This window comes from Musa acuminata, chromosome BXJ3-9 (genome assembly GCF_036884655.1).
Source record: "Musa acuminata AAA Group cultivar baxijiao chromosome BXJ3-9, Cavendish_Baxijiao_AAA, whole genome shotgun sequence".
NCBI lineage: Eukaryota > Viridiplantae > Streptophyta > Magnoliopsida > Zingiberales > Musaceae > Musa > Musa acuminata.
In genome coordinates, this window is record NC_088357.1 from 5,686,715 (window position 1) to 5,710,785 (window position 24,071).

The 24,071-nt window shown below is 41.2% G+C and overlaps 4 protein-coding genes across 7 annotated transcripts; 1 reads left to right on the forward strand and 3 right to left on the reverse strand.

The window, feature by feature from the left end:
- Positions 1 to 33: 33 nt before the first annotated feature.
- LOC135649210 (protein TIC 100-like) lies at positions 34 to 7,694 on the reverse strand. 2 transcript variants are annotated; one of them, XM_065167394.1, is made up of 11 exons: positions 6,916 to 7,694; positions 6,479 to 6,550; positions 6,128 to 6,217; positions 5,862 to 6,035; positions 5,316 to 5,406; positions 4,992 to 5,054; positions 4,845 to 4,911; positions 3,025 to 3,128; positions 2,812 to 2,938; positions 1,215 to 1,948; positions 34 to 774 (listed from the first exon to the last, which is right to left on the reverse strand). In XM_065167394.1, exons 1-11 carry the CDS (start codon positions 7,566 to 7,568, stop codon positions 427 to 429), a joined length of 2,523 nt encoding a protein of 840 aa, XP_065023466.1. In that variant the 5' UTR covers positions 7,569 to 7,694; the 3' UTR covers positions 34 to 426. The 2 variants fall into 2 exon arrangements, with proteins under 2 accessions (XP_065023466.1, XP_065023467.1); XM_065167395.1 differs by having other exon boundaries at positions 34 to 771; positions 6,916 to 7,692.
- Positions 7,695 to 8,105: 411 nt separating this feature from the next.
- On the forward strand, positions 8,106 to 13,946 carry LOC103997408 (protein ORANGE-LIKE, chloroplastic). The gene is made up of 8 exons (XM_009418610.3): positions 8,106 to 8,350; positions 8,945 to 9,059; positions 9,144 to 9,257; positions 9,332 to 9,418; positions 11,513 to 11,589; positions 11,669 to 11,796; positions 12,880 to 13,016; positions 13,689 to 13,946. The coding sequence occupies exons 1-8, from the start codon at positions 8,133 to 8,135 to the stop codon at positions 13,764 to 13,766; spliced, it is 954 nt and encodes a 317-aa protein (XP_009416885.2). The 5' UTR covers positions 8,106 to 8,132; the 3' UTR covers positions 13,767 to 13,946.
- Positions 13,947 to 17,914: 3,968 nt separating this feature from the next.
- LOC135649221 (geranylgeranyl transferase type-2 subunit beta 1-like) lies at positions 17,915 to 21,170 on the reverse strand. The gene is made up of 9 exons (XM_065167408.1): positions 21,032 to 21,170; positions 20,799 to 20,952; positions 20,607 to 20,723; positions 19,434 to 19,500; positions 19,121 to 19,269; positions 18,760 to 18,893; positions 18,588 to 18,686; positions 18,405 to 18,480; positions 17,915 to 18,225 (listed from the first exon to the last, which is right to left on the reverse strand). Exons 1-9 carry the CDS (start codon positions 21,083 to 21,085, stop codon positions 18,131 to 18,133), a joined length of 945 nt encoding a protein of 314 aa, XP_065023480.1. The 5' UTR covers positions 21,086 to 21,170; the 3' UTR covers positions 17,915 to 18,130.
- Positions 21,107 to 23,118, reverse strand: LOC135649219 (probable F-box protein At2g36090). 3 transcript variants are annotated; one of them, XM_065167405.1, is made up of 2 exons: positions 21,694 to 23,118; positions 21,107 to 21,578 (listed from the first exon to the last, which is right to left on the reverse strand). In XM_065167405.1, exon 1 carries the CDS (start codon positions 22,968 to 22,970, stop codon positions 21,960 to 21,962), a length of 1,011 nt encoding a protein of 336 aa, XP_065023477.1. In that variant the 5' UTR covers positions 22,971 to 23,118; the 3' UTR covers positions 21,107 to 21,578; positions 21,694 to 21,959. The 3 variants fall into 3 exon arrangements, with proteins under 3 accessions (XP_065023477.1, XP_065023479.1, XP_065023478.1); XM_065167407.1 differs by having other exon boundaries at positions 21,107 to 21,581; XM_065167406.1 differs by having other exon boundaries at positions 21,107 to 21,608.
- Between the last annotated feature and the right edge of the window lie 953 nt (positions 23,119 to 24,071).

Sequence of the window (24,071 nt, forward strand, 5' to 3'; positions counted from 1 at the left end):
ATGATTCTATGATGACTTCAGGAAGCTTTAAGATAATAACCAAGCGATCAACGAATCCAGCATTCCAAAATAGAGTGATACATTTTGCTTTTCTTTAGAGTGACACATTTAAATAGCAAAATAAAGCACATCCAACCTTGAAAATCCAAGTTACCTTAACAAATTAAAGAAGCAGAACTCCAAGCAACAAGGCATCCCTCTGCTTCACAGCTGCAGCTGAAAAACCTAGAAAATACACAACTTTAAGTTACCAAAGAAAAATTGGGACTCAGCCTCCAGCTGTACTGTTATATTCGGGCATACAAAACTCAATTTTCCTGAAATAAAAATCTGAACAAGAAATTACTAGTTCATGTAATTCCAGTAATGTTGAAATTTTGTTCTGATAGGAAGAATCAGATTGTGATGAAGAAATGCCTTGTAATATCAAGCAAGAGCATCCGTAACTGGAATGTGCAGAGATAAAATGCTGAGATTATTCATTCCAGCCGATCTTTCCTTGGTCTGGTCCCTTCGGCTCTGGCAAGCAGTCTGAGCTGAAAGAATTGAGGCCAAAGAGAAAAGAGAAGAACAGTCTTTTCTTCTAAGGTAACTCTGCCTTTGCTGCACCACCCCCAAATTTGCTCTTTGACTAATTCTACAATGAAATTTCCCCGGGTTAAATCTTTTCTGAACACTAATAACTTCAAGCCTTTGATAACCAGATTGCTCAGCACCAGAAGGGCGTTTACTTCTCCATGAAAGAAAGGACTCTTGTAGTTGTGCTGGAACCTGCTACACTCAGAATGTGAGCATGCATTAAATTACTAGAAAAAAAGTTGAAACAAGTAAATAAAAAGAACTCGTCGTGAGAAACTAACACAGAAGAAAAAAGAGAGAGAGAGAGAGAGAGAATAGTAGTTACCTTATGTATAACAACGAAAAAATAAGCAAAAAATCACGCCTAATTTTCAGAAAAATTTGCAAGACCTAAGCCGAAATGACAAATACAGTAAATCCTGCTGTGAAAAAAGCATTATCTATTTTCTTCTTCCTGATCTAGCTAGCTTGGTCTACAATCCAAAAGAGAACACAAAGGGGAACTTCAATAGTTCGGAGCCTGTCAAGGGTTTCTATTAAACAACTAAAACTACTAGGAGCTGTGGCGTGATGTCATAAACACAGGCAGAAACAACTATTAACTAAACAACCAAAATATCATAACAATTTCTCACCAGAGAAAACAGGCCAGGAGAGGACAAGGACAAAGAAAGAGAAGAAAAGGGAGATTTCCCAGGTTTGCTCTCCTTTGGATTTGTATCATCATCTGCTTTTCCTTGATTAACTGTACCAAAACTTGTTGGTGCCTCTTCATCATCATCTTCATCTTCATCTTCAGTTTCAGTTTCATCTGCAACTGCCTCATCTTGAACAGCAGCAGCAGAAGAATCATCTTGATCCATCTCTGCAACGACTTGCTTTTCTTCTTCTTCTTCTTGTTTCCTTTTCAATTCCAATTCCAGGTCTTCTATTGCTTCTTCAAGGCTTATTTCAGCCTCAATGAACTCAAGTTCATTTTCAATAAGCTTAAGATTCATCTCACCAGATTTCTTTTTCTCCACAGCCCAACGCTCAAGTCTATCAAAAAGTGACTTCACAGCATTTTGGAGGAATGTTATCAAGCCCCTCACCTTTCCTTCCTTTACAACTGGAGCTGATCGACCAAAGAAATCATCAAATCCAAGAGGCAAAAACTGAGCTTTGTCAGGATCAACATCCTCCTCCTCTTCTTCTAAATCTGGTTGCCAGAATAGGCGAACACCATATTTTTCATCCTCCACATAATTAATTAGTCTCCCAGTTCGAGTGTGAAGAATGAGAGGGTCTTCTGTGTATACAAGTTTTGATGGGTCCTCAGGATCAGGTTCAGGTTCCTTGTTGACTAAAACGAATTCAGGATCTTCATCATCTGTTCAGAGAAAAATAATCTGACTAACAGAAAAACCTTGAAATAATAAGTTAATTTGTTTACAATGAAAATGAAGGTAAGACTGAGGGTATACGTAAAACCTCATTTTAATAATCCAAAGATGTTTGATGTGAGCACAAGAAAGTAGGATTAAGCATACTGGCAGTTATGTTCGATAGAGCTCAATCAAGCATAAATCCATGTCTGCATATTATATACATATACAAAGAAGGGAATTTTGTAGTATAAGCTTTGCGACAGTTTCTCTCTTTAATTTTTGTAATAAAACTAGAGAAAAATGGAATGATGTAAGCTTTATTTTTGTTGTGATGAAACATGAGCCTATATCAGCCATCCAAAACTAGTTTACAGGTTGACCAAGAAAAAGTTAACTAATCCAAATTGTTTGTTGGAAGCACTAGAAGAACCGGATTAAGCATAATACAGCTAGATTCATTTTTATGTTCACTAAAGCTCAATCGAGTCTAAACCCATGTCAGCATATTATATATGTACACATACACAGATCGGAATTTTATAAACGCTCAGTTTCTGATGTATAAGTAATAGTGTAATACATGTATCAAAGATAATTTTGTAAATTTTTAGCAGTTCCTTACGTGTATTTTTGACATATGGTTCATAATAGGTTTTAAAAACATTTTTGATTGATCACTGGGGCAAAAGAAAAAATACAGGGTCTGTTAGGAGTAATAAGGGACCAAAATTGAACACTGACTTACCAATATGGAACCCTGCCAACACACAGTACAACACGTCGGACCAAGATTTTACTTCTTGATACGAATCAGTGGCATTCATATTGACAAGCACAATCAACTCAATTGAAAAAGACATTATACCTCTAGACCACCAATATTCAAGCTCAGCAGGCATTGGAAGCCTTAGAGGTGCTTTATAGAAAGAGTTCAGCCACAACTCTCTTTCCTGATCTACGTCTTGAACATAAGTCTTCCAATAATTTGGAACCTGTCCAAGAAAATCAATACCCAGTGAAAATTAATAACAATATTTGAACTTGAAAGTGAAAAGGCCGAGTCCAAGATTTGACTTACATCATAAAACTGGTTGATAAATCCAGGAGCCATCCACACATCATCTTCTTCATAGAAGTATGGATGTTGAGGATCACCATAAGGACCTCTCCATTCCCTTAGCACTGTGAGGAAAGGCAAGAACAAGGCAATAAAAGTGTTAGTTCATGAAATAGTCTAATACAACAAGAGTGACTTAAAGATCTTCAGCTGGTACTATACATACGATATAGATGACCTGGTAGTGGTTCTTTACTTCATACACTAATCTAGATAGTCATCTTATTTCATCAGTTAGATATGCAATGACCAAAAGGGTCAGAGGCAAACGTAAAGCTTAATATATCAATAAAAAATCAATCAACAACATCACGAAGATATTAGTAAAATCAAAACGGGATAGACCCTTTAATCTCAGTGATCACTTTTGAGACAATTTTCATAGAGTAGCAGGTGAATTTTCATCAGCTAAATACAAGAAAAAGATGTCCTGCTCAACTGGACATTTGCACATAAGCTTTGTTGCACCATTTTAAACTTCTAATACTAGATTTCACAATGCGCAACCCACATATAAAGCAACGCCGATTAACTAGAAGTGGAATTTGGTACAACCATGCAGCATCAATATGAAAGTCATTACAGTCTCAATAAGGACAGCATTTGTTGATCGTATGTCAAGGGCTGGTACAGTTTCACACATTAAATTTTGTGGTGCTCTGATAGACAAGTAGATACCCATTTACTTAAATTCATGATACTCCAAATTCAATATGCATATTTGAATGGTAAATAAATCTGAAAATGAGTATATCATTGGTGATGAATTCCTATAAGAAAATTATCTTTATTACTTCCACTGATTCTGCTGATACCAAAAGGGAAGGATTTATTGACAAAATGTGCCAAGGGAAAGAACATGTACAATGGCAGAGAATTTATTGAAGACACTCAAGGAAAGTGAACGTACAGATAACATATATGAGATGGACAATCCTGTAGATGATAAACTTTTAAAGCACATGACTTTTCTTTTGGCTTGTATACCTAACTATATAAATGTATGTGATGGACTTGCATTGTGGGATTGCGTTGTTTATTCAGTGATGAAGTCCACCACCGGGCCATCACCAACTCGGACTCAATGGCCCACGAGGTATTGTCCAATCTAGGTGAGTGTCATTTTGGGGTGGTCTCCAAAAGGCACCTCGAGCATGAGCAACCCTTGCTCTCTTGAGGTCTTGACTCCAAAACTCTTAATCAATGTAGGACTAATGTTGCATCATCAGAGTCCCCCCAGTTGCTGAGTCACAGGCCTCCAAACCTACATGGGTCACCATCTGACAAAATCAATCACCAGGCCATCACCGGCTCAGGCTTAGTGGCCCATGAAGTATATAGTCCACTCAAGGGTGGACCTCACATTATATTGTCCTTCTAAGGTGATCTTGAATAGAGGAGTAATATCGATTCTTCTGAGGGATTGGCTCTCCAACTCTATCTAATGCAGGTCTAAAAGCGACTTCAGCATTTAACTAGTTTTATTTATGAATTTTGTTTTTAACACTAGTTCAATCAATCACAAAACGTAGAAAAGACTATTCAATTCATAATTACTAATATGCATAATGAGAAGAACTAATATTTTCACTAGGTGGTGCAAAGATGCAACCTGTTACTGCAAGAAATATTTTATTCTGACAAAAGACACAGGTTTAGCATAATGGATTTCATCACCAGAAAAAAGGTTACATTTGCAAATGAGCAGCTTAGCTCTTTTACTTATGATAATAAATAATGATAATTTCTGAAATAGGGAGAAAGTATTTCCGAATATTTACTTCCGTCAGGTTTGTTAACGAACATCCGCGCTTTTGCAGCAGCTACTTCAGCAATACCTGCATGTAACTGAGACAACATATGTATTAAGCTAGTCTGTTAGACACTAGTAACAAAACAGTAACAAAACAACACAGATGAGAGAATACCGCTGACACATCATGCTCACAACCTGATGAGTCCTCTAGATGCTTCCCAAAATAAAACCTTCCCTGCATATAATAATTATTTCAGTAAAATATAAAACTGCACAGGGTTGATCAAGGAATATACTAAAAGCTAGCTAGGCGAGAATAAGTGGACTTCAGAGTCTATTTTACCTTTTAATACTAAGGCATTATTTTGCACTTAATAGTAGCATAAATGTAATCACCAGTCATCATAATATTTTAATTGCACTATAAATTAGTCAGAAAAAGGTCACTGAAGCTAATGAATGGTGATTAAAGTTTCAATATGAAGTTGACACCTACAGATATCATCTGCTCATTGACTTCATATACACCACAACCATGCATTCTCCCATGCTTCCACTGCCCGGCATATCTGTATCGACCTTTTTCTCTGCCAAGTGACACGAGCAAATAAAATAATAGATAAATTGTCCTACGGATGAAAGCTTGAAAGAGACAGCATGTCATTGAATGATCTGTCCATGTTAATAAAACAAAAAGGCCTGTAATTTTATGATGCACAGAAACTTTAGTTCTGAAATAAAAGAAGTACTGTAGTTGTAATGACAAGATGAAGCATCCGAGAACAAGACACTAGTGAGCACAAATATAAAGAGGCTTTATCTAGCACCCACCCAAATCAACTAACAGAAAAATACCCACTTAAGATGACCAAAACCAACAAACTTACTATGGTAACAATGATGAAAAAGAGTGAAAAGGAAGATCATCAGAAAATGGCAATGCCAAGAAACAGTCTCCTTGTTTAGAAGAAACATAAAATGAGTATCTGACAGGAAGATGGGTTGTGTAACCAAAAATACACCAAGTGGAAAGATAACTTACGGTTTTTCTCCAAAGATCTTTATCCATTCGTTTCTCTCATAAAATGGAATTTCTCTTCGTCTACCAGCTAGAAGTAAGGTATCCTCTATATCCATCTCCAGCCATTTTTTATCTTCAGGAGACATGAAATCTCGTGATATAATTTTACCTTCTGCTCGCATTTTAGCTTCAAGCCTGTTTTAAGACAAACTGGGACTATGTGACATACAACACAATTATGTACACTATGGATCCTACCACTAATAGGAAAATCAATCTAGACGTACTTTGAACCTGGTATAGGCTCCACACCAGGGATGTCTACTTCAACAACTCCATGACCTTCCATTTGATTCTGAAGCCATTCACCTTCATACCTACAAGAAGCAAAAGCCACCGATGAGAATGGATATGCAACTTAACTGAAATTATTAAAAAAGGTAACTGATATATATTATACAAAAAACAGAAATATGTGGTTGGAGGCGAAAATTGATCATGCACAAGTCCACTTGGAGGCGACAAAAAACAGTGTGACCTTGTAAAGGAAAACGGACTCGCTATAGAAATGATGAACTTATAAGCATCCTCAGAAGGATAAAACATAGACTATGCTAAAGCAAAGCAATTAATCAAACCTGACAAGTCCACTTTCAGCAACGTAGACACCTTTTCCATGAGCGAGGTCATCCCAAACAGTTCCTTCATACCTTCATCAAAAGCGACTGAAGCATTAGATTTCCTGTGCATGTTTGTTTACTAAAAAGAAAGATTTAAAAAGTAAAAATAAAAATAAACATAGCCCTAAAGATGTTTTTGTGATAGAAAGCTCAGGAAATACGATGTAGCAAGAAATGCACCGGATAGGAAGTGATCTCCCAAATTCTTAAAGAGAGCTAGGAAAACTCAGCATCGGGAAACATGACAAGTAAGAAAAACCCTTAAAGCTTCATTCCGTTGTGGAAATGTAGATATCCCATCTACTATTTTCAGTAAGAATCTCAACAAGATCAAAAGCTATTCAACAACAAGTATTGTAGATGAAATAGTGGAGAATAGGGCATGATGCACTCACGAGCTACCGTCCTCGAAGACATAACTGACCCATCTGAGGAACTCCTCGATACGGTCGAGCTCCTCAACGACGGACTTAGGGTTAGAGATGTCGTGGTGGTTGTCAGGAATTGCCGGGTAGCACTTGCGGTAAGGCACATAGAAAGGGGCGATAGGCGGATCGTGCCCAGCCTCGAACTCGTTGCGGACGACCTCCAAGTCCTCGCGGTCGGCCCAGGCGGGGTCCCAGCCGGTCTTGGTCATCTCAACGGGGGCGTCAGCCCACAGCTCGCGCAGGTCCTCCTCGCGCCACTTCTCCGAGTCACGAGGAAAATCGAAGCGGTCCTCATGGTACACGTAAGCGCGTTCCGCAGCCTCCTCCCGCTTCCGATTGTAGCGGCCGTCGAGGGCCTCCGAGAACTTGCGGAAGTTGGTCTCCGGATCGTTTTTGTCCTTCTTCTCCTCCTCCTCCTCCTCCTCATCCGAATCGTAGCCACCGCCGCCACCGTAACCGTCAGACGAGTCATCGGAGTCATAATCAGAAGAAGATGATGAGGAGGAGGAATCATCTACTTCCAGTCCATCGCTTTTTTCATCCTCCTCCTCATCGACGCCTCGTAGCTGCTGCCCCTCATTCTTCTCACCCGCCGGCTCATTGGGGTTCTCGTCTGCCATCGCAAGGGCAGCAGGGAGGGGATAAGATGAGGAATGCGTCGAGGGAGAGCCTTAGGGATAAGATGCTGTGAGGTACAGCCTTGTGGTTTTGCCTGCTTTATTGTGTTCTGGTTATCGCTGGTACGAGAAAGGGTTGTGTTGCGTGGTCTCCGGTGGGGTTCATCTTCGGAACCGAAAGGCGACCCCGTCTCAACACTACGGTTCTTTGCGCTCATTGCTGGCTGCGGTCGGGCCGGCTCAGCTCGAACATCTCAACCTGCTTTGTAATGACCAAAAGAGTCAAAAAAATATCGAGTGTAATAGTCTAATTATTAAGCTAAAATCACTTATCACTCTTATCATCTAAATCCAACATTAATAGTCTAAAAGTCACTTTACATATGCTCAATTTTCATTACAGTAGTCAACATAACACCATCGACGAGAATGCGGCGTTTGGATGCTCCGATATCCGCGTTCGTCCTTCGCATCAGACGTACTTTCTCCCTCCGATATGGAAAGATCCGCTATGAAGGGTATTCGAACCCAGCCGGCGAGGTGCGTGGGGTTCCAAGGTAGGTATCGATGGCTGCTGCCTCCACTGCGGTGGTGGCTCTTCTATCGCCTTTCCACCCGCCTCCAGGTTCGAGTCGCCAAACCTCGAAACTCATAGTTGTCTTCTCGTCTCGCCATAGCTGGAGATCGCTTCCACCTCTGCGGCGCCTGGTGGCTTCGCCTCGATTCGGCCCCGTGCACTGTTCCTCTTCCGGCGACAACTCGAGCGATGCCGGTGATAATTCAGGGTTCGCATGGAGATTTCTCTTTTTATTCTTGATTTTCTGTTGGTTTTAATTCGACGCTGTAGTCGATGAGGTACATGGATCGATTGGGACTCGCTTCTGCAGTTGGTATATATGGTTGGACTCTTAAAATCATTTTCCCTTAGATTAAATTGCACACCTTCTTACTAGTTTTTGTGCATGACGATGGCAAAGACATGTAGGGAAAGATGGATCTTGAGCGTTTGTTGGATTAGTTTTAGAATACAAGTCATATGCTTCAAAAGTTGGATTCTTGAAACAATTCTCAATTTTATGTTTGAAAGCACTTTGGGTTCAAGAGATATGTTGCTCTTTCTAGGACGTCGAGCTTGCCACTTGATTCCAAACAAGAGGGATGAGTTGAATGGGAAGGCAAATTTCCCCCAAGATCAGTGGGGTCAATTCATAGGCTCGGTATTCGTTTGCCGTGTGCCATTTTCATGTCTATAGATCACACTTAAAGAAATTAAGTTAGTTCATGAAGATAAACTGACTTGAGGTTGCTAGTATTTTATTGTTTAAAGTTTTTATAAAGAAACCAAAGTATTTGGGATCATTTGTGCTTTATTCTGTCAGCTTTTGCATCATAGAAGGCCCTGAGACACTCCAAGATTTCGTCCAGATGCAGCTGCAAGAAATTCAACACAATATTAGGAGTCGACGCAACAAAATCTTTCTTCTCATGGAAGAGGTGATTTATGATCTTAAAGCATCCACTATTGTTGGAAGATGGGCAGTGTCTTCTAACTCCAACATTTGTGTTTATATAATAAAGGTTAGGAGATTGCGGATCCAGCAGCGCATTAAGAGTGCAGAATGTAGCGGTGACAGTTGCGAGGACAATGAGATGCCTGACATTCCATCAACTATTCCATTTCTCCCTCATATGGTGTGAGAAAACAATGATTCCAGTTCACTATAATATATTTTGGCTATTAACCTGTTTGTTCACTTCTGAAACAGACACCGAAAACATTGAGGCAACTTTACCTGACCTCATTCTCCTTTGCATTTGGGATAATTGTTTTTGGGGGTCTTCTTGCTCCAACAGTAAGTTGTATATGTTTTTATTTTTCTAATGGCACTTTGTTTAATATCTCTTTATCAATGAAAAAGTTGCTACTCATTTCTTTTATTGCACTGTGTTATATTTTAAAATATGTAAACTTTAGACTTTTGATTTTTTTATATCACATGTGGAAGAAACATATATGGTTTGCATATAAGAAATTTTGTTGTCTAAGTAATATATCAGATCTTTTTGGACATGTTAATCAGGAGCACAGGAACCTAAACTTGTATTGAAAGAAAGTGGAATACGTAATTTTCTTTGCTTTCTTTCTATAAACATGAGAAAGAGGGAGAAGATTGGGAGAACTTTTTAATTACTTTAAACCTGATGAATATTTGGAAATCCACCGTAGATATGTGATCCATCTTGGTCAAAAAGGATAATTAAGAAAGATGCAGGGTAAGAAGAGAGAGAGAGAGAGAGAGAGAGTTTGGTCCTTCAGCAATAGCTATAATTGTGGTAAAAAGGTATATATCTTGAAACACATGAATAAGGATGTTGTCTTCCTTAGTTCGTCCTTTGGCACTAGGTATAATAGATGGCTGTCAGTACGATCCTAAAGAATGCATCTATCTGCTGCTATAGTCCATCTAACAGGAGGTAACCATTGGTACCCAATGGCTTTTTTTCTTGGCGAATGTTTAGAAAAAAGTATCCAATTTTTTAGCTGTAGCCCTACAACATGACCCAATGATTCTCATTGACCTACAGTTGATGAAACTAGCGATCTTCTGATGCCTTATGATTGCGGAATCAGCCTCTATGAGAAGACATCTTACTCAAAATTAAGAGCTCATTGCTAAATCGGATGTTGTAGATTGCGAGGCTTGTATAGCAAAAAATATTTTCCTAGGATTTTTTGTTGGTAACTGGACTTACTCTAGTTTGTAGGCATCGCACTTGGGGTTCTCGTCTCAAACAGATGTGTCTCATCATGGACAATGGAATCAAAATCTTGAAGGAAAGAATATGGTCACACATCACAGTACATAATAAGAAAATATTGTTATTTTGGTTATTTCAATTATATCATTGATCAAATGTTTTCTTTTTGTAATTAAGTATAAAAGAAAAGGCAAAGGTGTCTCAAACAGATGTGTCTCATGCATGGACAAGGGACTCAAAATCTTGAAGGAAAGAAGATGGTCACACATCACAGTACATAATAAGAAAATATTGTTATTTTGGTTATTTCAATTATATCATTGATCAAATGTTTTCTTTTTGTAATTAAGTATAAAAGAAAAGGCAAAGGTGTCCTAGTTTTTAAAAAACAAGTTGCGATGAAATTCATTATCTCATCTTTTATTTTTAGAGAAAATTCACATTCCATTCTCACTTTAGGAAATAGTATTTTTATTTTCAAGTTCCTTGATTGGGATTGGTTCCCTGCCATTATAAACATCTTTGATCAGGCATTTCTATCCAGTCATCTAATCTCTTTTAGCTCAGTTTCCTTCCTTTCTTTGGGTAGAAAGTTGGGTGTAGAGTTCTCAAGTTTAAAAACTTTCTCGTTTAGGGACTTGTTATATTCTAGAAAAGAAATTCTCAAATTAATAACCTATTCCAAAAAATAAATTGAATAAAATGGTTTTTGCATCATAACATCCTTATCTCCCTCTTAATTTTTGTAGATTGTGTAGAAATTTATTGCATTGAAGAATTGATAAAATTATCTCAACGAAGAAAATGAAACAAAATGGCCCCTGCATAAATATGTTGTATAGTTTGTTTTGCCTAAGTTTGGCTTCGTAATTAGCTCATCTGTTTGCTCATAAAAATTTTATAGAACTTAAATAATCCATTTTGAATTAATTGTTTTTTGCGATTGACAACACTATATGAACTTTGTAAATGTTCCTGAATGTTTCTTGGGAGCTTTTAGACAGTTTTATGTGTTTATGAGATCCACCTACGTTTACCATGTGCTTGGTTAATTCTTAGAAGCGATAGGCAATCTGTTCAAAATCAAGAGATGACATCTTTAATGCAGCAAAGGTTCATCCCCACAAAAGCGTTCTCTTGTTATTTTGAGTCTCTTTTCATGTGATTTTTTTCCTTTTTTTCTCTAGCTGGAGTTGAAATTAGGACTTGGCGGCACATCCTATGAGGATTTCATACGTAACATGCATTTACCTCTGCAGCTAAGGTATTTTTTTAAATTATTTACTGGGATATTTTGTTAACAAGTTCGACTAAAGCTTTTTTTTTTTTGTACCGTGATTTAGTCAGGTCGATCCCATTGTAGCATCCTTCTCAGGTGGTGCCGTAGGTGTCATATCAGCCCTGATGTTACTTGAAGCCAACAACGTTGAGCAACAAGAAAAGAAGAGATGCAAGTACTGCCATGGCACTGGTACGTAATAATATATGCATCTTGAGCTCCAAGCTATGCTAGTTTATGAAGTGTTTAAGATGATTGGATGTCCAGCAAAAAGCAGTTGATTTATCCAAGGTTTTAGATGTTGTTTTTGTCCTGATGCTGAGTACCGTGTTAAACCTTGTTCTTCTGCATATTTGTGCCAATAAGGAATCATGTTTGTATGACTCTGCAAATCATATCTAGATAAACATAAAAAGACCGTAAACATGTTACAAACTTACAATTACCATGATGCATGAATTATGTATGAACAATCCGCACCTTCTTAGTAGGGCCCCCTCCTAATGCCAAAAGGAAAGCCATGGTAGCTTCAGAGTTAGTTATTTCTGAACATTAAGACAAGAGTTTCATAGAACCCATTCATGATATTACTCATGACATTTCTTATTGATACATTCTGTGTGGTAATTGTGAATCAATTAAGCAAATAATCGAGCAACTCTATACATTAAGTGGTATATCAGTGGCTATAGTTCCGGTGCAATTGATACTTTTATAATTGATATTGAAGCAATATTCGAGCAACTCTAGATGATGAATTTCTCTCCCAACTGACAACCGAGTTATGTGATCTCACATGACTGCCCACTTCCCTGCTGCTTGCCGTCGACTTGCCCAGTACTCCTCTTCTTCCTCATTCTCCTCTTCTTAACCTTGACTGTCAACATGTCTAGTATGGTAAGCATCACCAGTGGTACACTCGATATGAACTAGTACCTGATGAAATTACATAGTTCAGAACTGATCACAACTAGACTAATAAGTACTGGCCAATACGGGTCAGTCCGATCAGTTTTCTAAAACTTGGTACGATCTGGCTGGTTAATAAGATATGGACCAATGTCGGATGAAATGGCTCAGTTCATGTTTACGTTTAAACTAATGAATAATTGCTGGTATGGACTGGTTTGATGATTTTTATACTTAGTTCCATTTAAGTAGTTAATAAGGAAAATAAACATTACTTTTTGCATATTACTCTGCTTGTTTCATGCTTGGTGAGTTTGTCTCACTAATAATTGCATATTACTCATTATATTGTCTTCGTCGGTCCAGGATATTTGGTCTGTGCTAGATGTTCTGCTAGTGGTGTTTTCTTGAGCATTGAACCGAATTCCATTCCTGATGGTTGCAATATTCCTTTTCAACCGCCTACAACTCAGAGGTGTACAAATTGCTCCGGAACTGGAAAGGTATGATCTGTGAAACTTAGCACTTGTAATATACATGTAGGTTTTCTGTTACCATCATGTGAAACAGTTGCTGTCTTATATTTCTTGCAACTTGTTATGATTATATGTTTGGCTCACTCCAATTTTATCTTCTTCTAACTTCTTGTGGACATTTATGCTACTTGTATACGATAGAGGATATCGACATTAGAATTAATCTGATTGAGCATATAGGAATTAGAATTAATCAAGCAAATTTAGTTGCCATGTCTCCCTTATGAAGAACACTGGACTGAATCTGTGGACTAGCTTCTTAGTTCACGGCTCATGACTTTTTTATTTACACATCCTTATCGGAAGCAACACCAAGAGGATCCAGAGAGAAACTTAAATGCCAAGGCTACATACACTCTTATCACTTGTATGGACTGAAATCACTTGAGATGATGAAGTTAGCATCCTATGCATAAAAGTTTTTGAGAGACAACACGAGTGTTTAGTGTTGCTAGCTTGCTTGCTATCGTCTTCATTTGCTAAAAAACATGTAAAATTCCTATAGGCAATCGGTTTATTGATGTCCAGTTTATACACATTTGCTTGCTTGCTTTAAACATGTTGTTTTATAAGCGTATCGGTTGAGCACCAATTCACCTGGTTATCTTCCTCCGTCTTATGGAACTGTATCTTCTGCAGGTCATGTGCCCAACATGCCTATGCACAGGTATGGCTATGGCAAGTGAACATGATCCGCGTATAGATCCGTTCGATTGAATCCTCGAACAAGAAGCTGCTGTCTCGGATGCAGGTTCGGCTTTAGTATGCCTGTTGTTGCTATATCATTGTAGCCCTTCGTATTAGAGTTTCTCGAACTTGACTTGCTTTGTATTATCAAATCGTAACCACGAATAGTAGGGTTGGCAATGGCCGAAAAGAAAACATTTGACACACAAATTTGGCGTAGGCACGACGAAACACAAGGCCATGCATCATGCAAAACCCTGAGGGATGAGAGATCTCATCATGCCCCAAGTGACCGCTGGAGGTCACATGGACGACAAGCGTTGATCAGAGCACATGAGTCCAAGGAAGTATGACTTGCCGAGCCGAGCCAAGAAGTACTTACTGGCTTGTGACCCGGCTTGCCCGTGTGACCTGGGCGAAAGCCCGAGCCACATGGGCTACCGAAGCGAAGGGTACCGCGTCAGGCTGTGTTCACGGAGCAAGCCGGTGCACACCGTACCCACCTGGTTAACCCTGACCAAACCAAGCAATCATAACTTCGAAGCGATACTGGTCTTATATGGAACCTCGCCCATGGAAACACGGTTCGGTTCGATTGGGTTCGGGCAAGCGGCCGATTCCTATAATACTCCGGATTACATGGGTCCCATCACTGCCACAAGACAACAAACCACACCTTCGATGGAGAAACAGCGAAGAATCGAGCACGAGAGGCCATACTTGTCCTATCTCTTGGGGCCCTATTGACACTGCAAACACACAAGAATTGTCTCCTCAGTCGCCGTACAGTTACTGCATTGGCGGGATGAGTTGTTTAGGTTGGCTAGAGTTACACGTATGTCAGGGGATCGTTGAGGTGACTGACATTTACATTTTGGATTAAGAACTATTTCTCGTATACGAATATGACGATCATACACAGTTGTACCACATCCGACGTAGATGCCCTTCTAGAGGATTAAACGTGTGAAAATACTGAGAAGGGTCACTCGCACTTTGCCACATCGAGCGTGTGCACATTTGCATCACAATACTATCATGATTTGTCCATCAACACTCAAAATCGCAAATTTCCGAGAAAAGTTTGAGTTTTTTTTTTCCGTAATTTTTTTTTGCCTAGTATTCAGAATACCTCGTCACTTTTTTGTTTCCTTTCTTGTCCTATGGATCAGTACGCAGGTGAATTAGTTTAATTATAATATTTTTATGGTAGAGACCATTACAAATAGATCAATTCACTCCATGGATTGGATTGATCCCAAAAAGACAGAGAGAGAGAGAGAGGAATACATGAATTACTGTCCAATCAAAGATATTTTAGGTATTAAAGAGAGAGAGAGAGGAATACATGAATTACTGTCCAATCAAAGATACTTTAGGTATTAAATTTAAAAAATATTATCTGACAATTTTTAAAAATGTTGGTACTTTTGGGGAAAAACCCTTAAAGAAGACGTTTTCTCCGAAAAGTCACCCAATCTTTGGAGTGGAGGGGAAGTAAAATTTCACAAAAGGGCAATATGGGAGCGTTGGTTTTGGCTGCATGTGAAACAAGACACCGACGAACGCGGAAAGATTGATCCCATTTCAAATCCATTCGAATGGGAAGGGCCCACTTCTGATGGTCACGTTCCGGACATTAGTCAATCCGTTCCACGTATTCCCGTGATCTCTGACATCCAACTTTTTGACTTGCTGCTGCAATCGAAGAAAAGGAAGAACAACTCTGGCGATTATGGTGGGCAGGTTTGGGTGGTGGTATCCTCACCAACTCGGTTCTCCTTCCTTCCGTCACGCGAAGCTGTCCTGTATATAAAGGCAGGCGAGGGAGGAGAAACGTATTGATCTCGCACCTCCTCCCTCTCCCGCTTCGGTAGCCATTATTGGTGGCCGTAGAGCGAGTGCTGAGATGGCTTTGAGGGCCTTCTTCCCCCTCTGCATCGCTCTCGTGGTGACGCTCTCACCTCTGTGTGATGCCACTTCGCCTTACTACACCATCACACCGCCCACCCCCGTGGCCAAGCCGCCTTCAGTTGAACCACCACCCTACCACGGCCCTCCGACGACCCACCATAAGCCACCGAGTCATGGTGGCCAACCTCCGTCCCACCATCACCCAACACCAATCTACGGTGCACCCCCTCCGCACCACGACCACCACCACCAACACCACCACCAACCTGCACCACCAACTCACGCAGAACACCCTCCGTACTACTACATGCCTTCCCCACCGCCGCATGGCCAGCACCCGTCACCACCGTCACATGATTATCCCGTACCTCCTGCTCACAAGCCCCGAACTCCGCCGCCGGTTTACAAGTCTCCACCACCGACCCACCGTCCTTACCCTCCATCGACGCCACCCCACCATCCGACGCACCCGCCTTCTCAGCCGACGCCGTCATACAAGGCCCCGCCACCATACAAGAACATCCCTGAGCACTCTCCACCGCCGCGTCACTATCATTCTCCGTCTTCGCCACCACCACCACCACCATACAAATAGTCTCGTTTGCCATCTCTCCGTTGAAGATGACGCAGTGTCGTTTAGTAGCGATCAGGGTTGCAAATAAGAGCGATGTGCCGCCATTGTAATGCTATGGTTGTTCTCTCTGCTTTCCGGAGGAAGGTTTCTTGGGTCCATGTAAACCTCTCTCTCTTAATGTCATGCATCTTATTATAAACAAGACTCGCCATTATTAGGTGTCGACGACATAAACAATGTTTGCACAATCCAACAAAACAATTAACGTTCTACTCTATCGGTATCTGTTTCATCGTCACCTTTCGACGGTAAGTTTGATCCAAGTAGTGAAGTCTAAAAAGAAGCAAAAATGGCAGCCGCAGCTACCATAACAAAGACCACCGGGAAGGAGTAGCTGTAGCTACGACTCGCTGCATCGTTGTTGCGAGTAGAAGCAGCAGCAGCTCCCCTTCCGCCTGGCACCACACGAGCACGGCCGCTACCACGTCCATGGCTGCCACCACCGTGTCCACCCCCACCGAAGCCTCTTGTGATCCTTCTCGAGCTGGAAACGTGATCTCCTGTGTTATGCTGCAAATTTGCTGAAAAGAACAAGGAACACAATTAGTAAATACACGGCAAATAGGATTCGATGCAAGTCGAGAAAAACACGGTGAACATGTAATACATATGAATGGCCGCAAGGCAGAGATTAAGCAACTATTCATGAAACCGAGGTTCACATGAAGGCATGGTTAGAATTAAAAGCCTAAATTTTCTTTTGGATAATGTGTCAACAATTTGTGTCTTTATTTCGGATCGAGCACACCAGTTAACAAGTTTGGAAAGATTTGATTATTTCAACCTAATTCTATTTTTATTGCCCGAGACTTGAAAATGCGTTGAACATGATAAACAAATAAATCATAAGATTATACAACCTAAGAAAGGTGAGACTGGTCATGCTTCGATTAAGATGAAGCAGTATAAACTAGAGTGCTACGTCGAGAAGCAACGACGAATCACATCCCCATGTGGAACAGTCTACTTGAAAGAGAAGGAAGGCGGGCGGATGAGATCGTTCATGCTTCAAACTTCAGCCAATAATCATTTAAATTATCGACAGAGGGAAGAAAGAAAGCAAGTCGAGCTCTTCAATTTTTATGAAAGGAATCACCACAAACGAAGAAAGGTGGTTGGTTGTTCAGACAAAAAGGAACACAGAGTGCATGCCTGATGGAATTACGGAGCGGTGGGCCTCCGTCGCATGAAGAAGAAAGACGCAAAGGAGAAGGAAGTGAACCAGAAAGAGGATGAGAGCCCTTCGTCTTCCGTCGCCCCTCGCTACCATCTTCTCTGCCGCTAGGTTTGTGGGCATTGGCGGTCGTCCCCCTATTTATAGGCGTCCAAAAAAAAGATCGGGAGGCCTACCGCCAACGTCGGTCGAGAAGAAGGAAGGCGGTGAAAGGCACCGCCTCTCTCCGCGACCAGACTTCCTTTCGGAGTAGACGAGGAAAACAATTCCGAGTCAGCTTGAACCGCCACGTAGGAATAAGTATCTACGAGTATAATTTTGTTGCATCCTCCATGATGTGAATTTAATTTGGGCGAGAACAGAAGTTAAAGTGTGTGCCACCACGTCAACATCAACGCATCAAGGCATTCATTCATATTTATTTGCTGGTCCTAATGACTGTGTTAAAGCAACAAATGATGCGAAGAGGGAAACATGCGATGATATAACCAGTGATGAGGTGGTATTAGTTACAGTAGTCACGTCCACAATAAAAGATTTAGATGGGAATTCGACTCCCCGAAAGCTTTCAAGATGAATACTAGGAAGAGAGGGAGGGGATAACGTCCAGCATGCATACGGGAGGCAGCAATCAAATGCAGCATCTACTTGCTTGTTCGTATCGCAGTAGATTCACTTTCTAAAGAAGATTCGATTTACCACATCAACGGGAAGGGCGTAGGCAGGATCTATCGTCTTTAATCCTGGATATTCCATGAGAGAGAGCCCTGTTTATCAATATAAACACAGCCTCAGAAATATGTCCAGAAAAATAACCTTGAAATGATAAAAAAGAGAACAAGAGCCAAGACAACTGTGAAGATTTCCAAATATATTGGGCAGAAGAGGTTTAAGCAAAGAAGAAGGGAAAATAAAAAAAAGGAACATGGAAAATGTTGATTAGCACCTGCAACGCCGAAGTAGGTATGAAAAACATCGACGGCGTTGTCTGGTCTATCTGATATGCCTCCATTATCTTTGTCCTGCATTTTGAAAATAATAGCATCACCCAAATAATATACGAAATAATATCCTTCACTTACGATAAAACTTGTTAACAGCAAAAAATTACTAGATAGGATATGCAGACCTGGCAGTTCAAGATGAACCTAGTGAGTTTCTCCTTGTCAATCCAATGAACCCTGTCGATCATAATAAGACTGGATAGTACCCACCAAGAGTAGCAAACCTGCACTGACTTGAATGAGATGTCCATTCAACAAAAAGAAAGGATGAAGGTATCTTTAAGTATAGAATCACACATCGGCAAGCTTCTCAGGTCGGCCGTTCAATCCTCCATCTTTACATTGCCGCTCACACAACCACCAACCAAGCAGGTCCCTGTCGACATGGTGCAGGGAACCCGTGATTGCAAGCGCACCGACACAACAGAAGACTGCATGCCAAACGGTCAGACAAGTATCTTTAAGTAGTACAAAATTTGATGAAGGATGAAGAAGAAACAGCATCAGTATCAACTACAGCAGAGCTGATTGCATTGGTTTTACAATATATGTATGGGATAAGAAATTGATAATTTGACAGACCAAGAAAAACTAGTGGACAAATGCGGCTTAAAATGAAGTACAAGCACGATATAGTAATAGCAAAGAAGAACAATACTCTGGCCAGCATGTGACTCCCCACCGGGTATAGACCCAAATCCACCGTCTAGGTTTTTGCAGCTGACAATGTAATTTACAGCCTTTTCCACATTGATTTTACTTAGACGGCCCAATAGTGAGAGACAACAGATTGCACAATAAGAAAACCTACAACAAAAGTTCATACCAAGTCCTCTGAATATTTTATATCAAGACATTTTAAAATAGCAGGTGAGCAGAGAACTACACCTAGCGGCGATTCCTTGCCATATATCACCAGAACCGTTTTATATCATGACAATTTAAAACAACAGGTAAGAAGAGAACTATACCTAGTGTCAATTTCACCCCACATATCACCAGAAAAAGATCCATCTTCGTTCTGTAAGCCAGCCACATCTGAATTAAAAATTAAGTGCGACGATAGATGCAGCTGAGTTCAATCACAAAACTGTTATAAAGTCACATCTCCTTCTTGATAAATACAATTGCAAGAATGATTCTAGCAAAAAAGTTATCGGTCACAAAACTGTACAAACTTGTAGCAAAAATTCATGCTAAAGACACTTGTACAGTACTAACATATGTAAGGCTCCTAAATTCTTATAAACCACCAATTAATCAATCGATTAAAACAATCTAATAAAAAACTTACGGAAATAAACCAACCAAATAACATCCAAATTGATTCAACTAGCATTAAAAAACTTCTTATCTACTGAGAATTCGATTGTTCCAATCTGAACAATGACAAAATTGTGATCGGGTTCAAGCCTTGTATCTGTAACAACCTCCTCTTCCCCGCAGCTAATTATCTTCAATCCATGAAGCATCAACAGGTATATTCTCCTGAAACTAAGAACTTCCTATTTAATTTGATTCCATGACTGTTAATCCTGGTAGCAAAAACCAAACATTTTCACAAATTAATAAACTAACATATTCAAGATTTGAGTCGCTTTTAACTATGAACATATGACTTATAGAGCAAATCATCCACCACCATCAACATCATAATTCTCCTTCCTTCAAGTTTAGCGGCTAAAAAGGCCTCATAAAATGAATAAACAAGAAACCTCCTCCTTTTTCCACTCTGTGATCAACAGTCTTCAAGACCAGTTGCATCATATTTCAGAAATCAGAAGTATTGCTTCCTTCTCAGTTGCTAACCTACTTAGTAGCTTAAAAATATCTTATGTGATTTATAAAAATCAAGGTATGAAGTACTTCATACTTTGAGGTCAACTTTCTTCATACATTCATACAAGAAACAGAAGAGTCTAAATGTGCAAAACCATGAGAATGTTTGGATAAGAATGCCATGGATATCATCCATTAATCAAATTATAAAATAAACAACATGAATAATGGAAAAACATAGCTCAACTATTGTACAACCATAAAAGATGCTAAAAAAGAACGCTTCCAACATCAACCATTAATTAAATTAGCAAAAGTAGAAAATTGTTGAGATATAATCTATAAACTCCAAACGAGAAGGATACAATCCGACACTTTTTCGATATCAAGAACATCAAGCCTGTCGAGAAGTGCTAAAACTTGCACAGCACTGATTGTGTACAAAAGGTGTGGATCATGCCCTAAGTTTCCAGCAAAGCCTCCTGAAATCACACTTTTAAGATGTATCACGCATCTACCACATAAGAAAGACCTTTTGTTATGGGTAACGAACTTACCACAATCTTTGTCCTGGCATTCCATCACCCAAGACACGATCGCATCTGCATCGATAGCTCCAATTTTGTTGAGCAGGTCAAGAGTGGTCAGACCCCAATATGCACCATTCATTCTCAAATGCTCTATCACTAAAGCCTCGAAATCATCCTTCTTCTGATACAAATCGTCAAATTCCCCAATCAATTTCAGTCTCACAGAGAAAAAAGAATCCAAGTACGAAAACAAAGAGAACCTTTTCAACCGAGACGATGTACCGCGCATGCTTCTCTTCTTCTAATCCTCCCATCTTCTCTTCAAATCGATCCAATTTTCCAAATCTACGCGAACCTCGGGATTAAATTTCGGAGTAGCACACGAGCCTAGGAAGGGTTCGGCGAAGCCTCGGGCCGCTACGGCGTCTTCGTCGGAGAAGTCCTATTCCAGTCCGGGGTTCAAGAAAAGCCCTCGCCTCCAACGTGTGATTTACCTGATTCCGCCAACCAGATGAGTCAAGACGCCGGGACGATCAGCAAGAGGGAGCCCTCGCGTGCTTGCGAGGAGGTTGCTCGTGGGCCTTGAGCGATCTCCAGTCGAGCCCAAAGTTCTCGATGGTTGCGGCGGTTGGGCCCTTAAAATGGCCAGCCTCGGCTCCTCCATGGCCGACCCAATTCGAGCTACCGTAGGCTGCTTCTTCCATATTTGGATACCAGACGACATGATGATGATGTGTGCGTGGAATGGTTGAATACCGAGAGGAGTTGGACAGTATTCAGAATCCTTTACTTGTGGCGAGCGAATTGCTGCTATTAATAAAGAGGATGTGGAAATGCCTGTTATTAGGTGAGTTATTCTTCGCGAAGACCGGATGGGATTACATAACAACCCTAAGATAACCATTCATAATATGTGACTCACCTATCTTTACATCAAAGTATCTATCATTTCTCTAACTAGTATTGCGTTGACCGCTTCGCAGTATCAGTTCAGATATCTGGACCGTCTGATGGTCATCTGCTCATATATCGATCGTCCATTTTCTGGAGGACCCACCTGAGAACTATGGTGACGTGCCACATATATGGTCTCCACATTCAGTGAACGGCTGAGATATGAGGGAAGGTCCCGCTCACGGTTGAGATGTGAAAAGGAGAAGCGAGGGGATCAACCTCTTCCCGGTTCAGCTAGACCGCGCGATCCAACCACCTCGAAACCGCAATTGCGAAGAGTGCCAAGAACGCCGCGGCGCCCACCGCAAGGCAGGCCAGGTCCACCACTCGCTCCCGCCGCGCGGCCGCCTCCTTCCGCCTCTGCCGTCGCCCGACGAATTCTTCCCACTTCCTCTTCTCCACCTCTTCCGCCTCTTCTCTCTTCCTGTCACCCTCCATCGCCGCTTGGAATACCGCCAAGCCGTCCCTGCCGTTCAAGCAGACCCCGTCGATACCCTCCGCCATCAGACTCATCTCGAGCACGTGCCCCGTCTCCTCCCCGCAGGTGACCACCACCCCGAGGGCGCACTCCTCGCCGAGGACCGACGCGAACCGGACCACCGTCTCGCCGGTGATCCAGTGCCGATCGACCGCCACAGGATGCCGGCTCGTCGCGATCATGGCGCGCCGCCGGTGCGGGTCGATGACGACCCAGCTCAGTGTCAGATCCTCGGGTGAGATGGCCGGCTCGGCTGCGGCCGCGGCAGCGGGTAGCGCAGGCGAGGGCGGCGGAGGTGGGTCCTTCCGGTCGAGGGCGTCGATGCGGAAGGGGGCGCCCCTGAACCAGAGGGTGGAGGTGTCGGTCTCGACGACGCGGGATAAGACGAGGGCGCCCTGGTGGTAGAGGTCAACGGCGGAGATAAGCTCGGAGGGGAGGCTGGCATCGTCGTCGGTGAGGACGGTGAGCGGAGAGGGGGAAGGGAAGGCGTCGGAGAAGAAGGAGCGATGAGCGTTGGGGGAGGAGGAGAGGAGGCGGAGGAGGCGGGGGTGGCGGAGGGATGGCCAAGTGGTGATGCAGAGGTCGCGCCAGAGATCGGGCTGCGAGGCGATGGCACGGAGGTGGGTGGTGGCGCAGCTGGCGGCTGCTAGCGCCGGCCCGTCGAGGTGACGGAGGGCGCGGATCAGCATGTCCGAGTGGAGGTCCTCTATGGTGGTGGTGGTGGCGGTGGCGGTTGTGCCACGGGCAGCCTGCGACTGGGTGGCCATGAGAAATTTACCTAGTCGTGGAGGCTCGAACTCGAAAGCTACCAACTCAGCGCAGGCGTTGCGTTGATCGAGGATGAGTGGGGGCTGATACGGAGGTGTGGGTTTTGTAAAAGCTTGGACGGGAGATTGGGATAATGGCAATTATATTCAATAGTTGGCGATATATATATATATATACATATATATATATATATACATATACATATATATATATATATATTTTTTTTTTTTTGTCGTTAAGATTTTTCTTTTTCTCTTTGGATCAGAATGAATGACACGTTTCACACATGTAAGAAGACAAACTCGTTGGCCGGCTTTACGTGGCACAAAACCCCACACGGCTACGAAAAAGCTAAGTGGACGGATATGATCGAATCTTATAGTGTCTCTAATCATTTGGATCGACTGCTAATGAACTCCTAAAAGTCAATATTATATAGGAATGAAACAGTGAATCTAAGAAAAATTACAATCGAATTTTAACATCAGATTCGCTTACCAAAAAAATTACAAGTCCAAAATTTCATCTCACTAATCATTAAGGATTTAATATCTCGCCTTCAAAAGGTCTATATTGTTATATAAGTAAACATCATGAATCAAATATATTGTCTTCACGGCACATCCTTTAGAAACAATTCTGACCTCTTAAAACATCATTCACAAGGCCAAATTCTCAGAAGTCTCACTATTTATAGGTCACTAAATGGCGTAGCAAGTTAGGAGCCAATTGAGGGTTGAAAGCATCCTATTGACGAATTATTGTTTTACATTATTTTCCACTTGTTTTCTTTTGTTTAAAATATGGTACATGATGCGAAATGGAAGTGAAGTGGTAGACTTGGATGGAAGGTTCCAATCTTCCTCTAATTATATTTTGTCTTGTTCGTACCTAACGTGCTTATTAGTTTTATATATAGAATGAATTATTATTGGCAATGTATGGTAAGACTCAATTTAATGTTACCACCATAGTATTTTATTTGTTTTTTGTTTTTGTTTTGCTTTTTCGTACCTCTTAGGATTTTTATATTGAATTAAGTTATTGACACGACTCAATTTGATATTACCAGTTTACTGTTCATCATCTTCATGATTAAC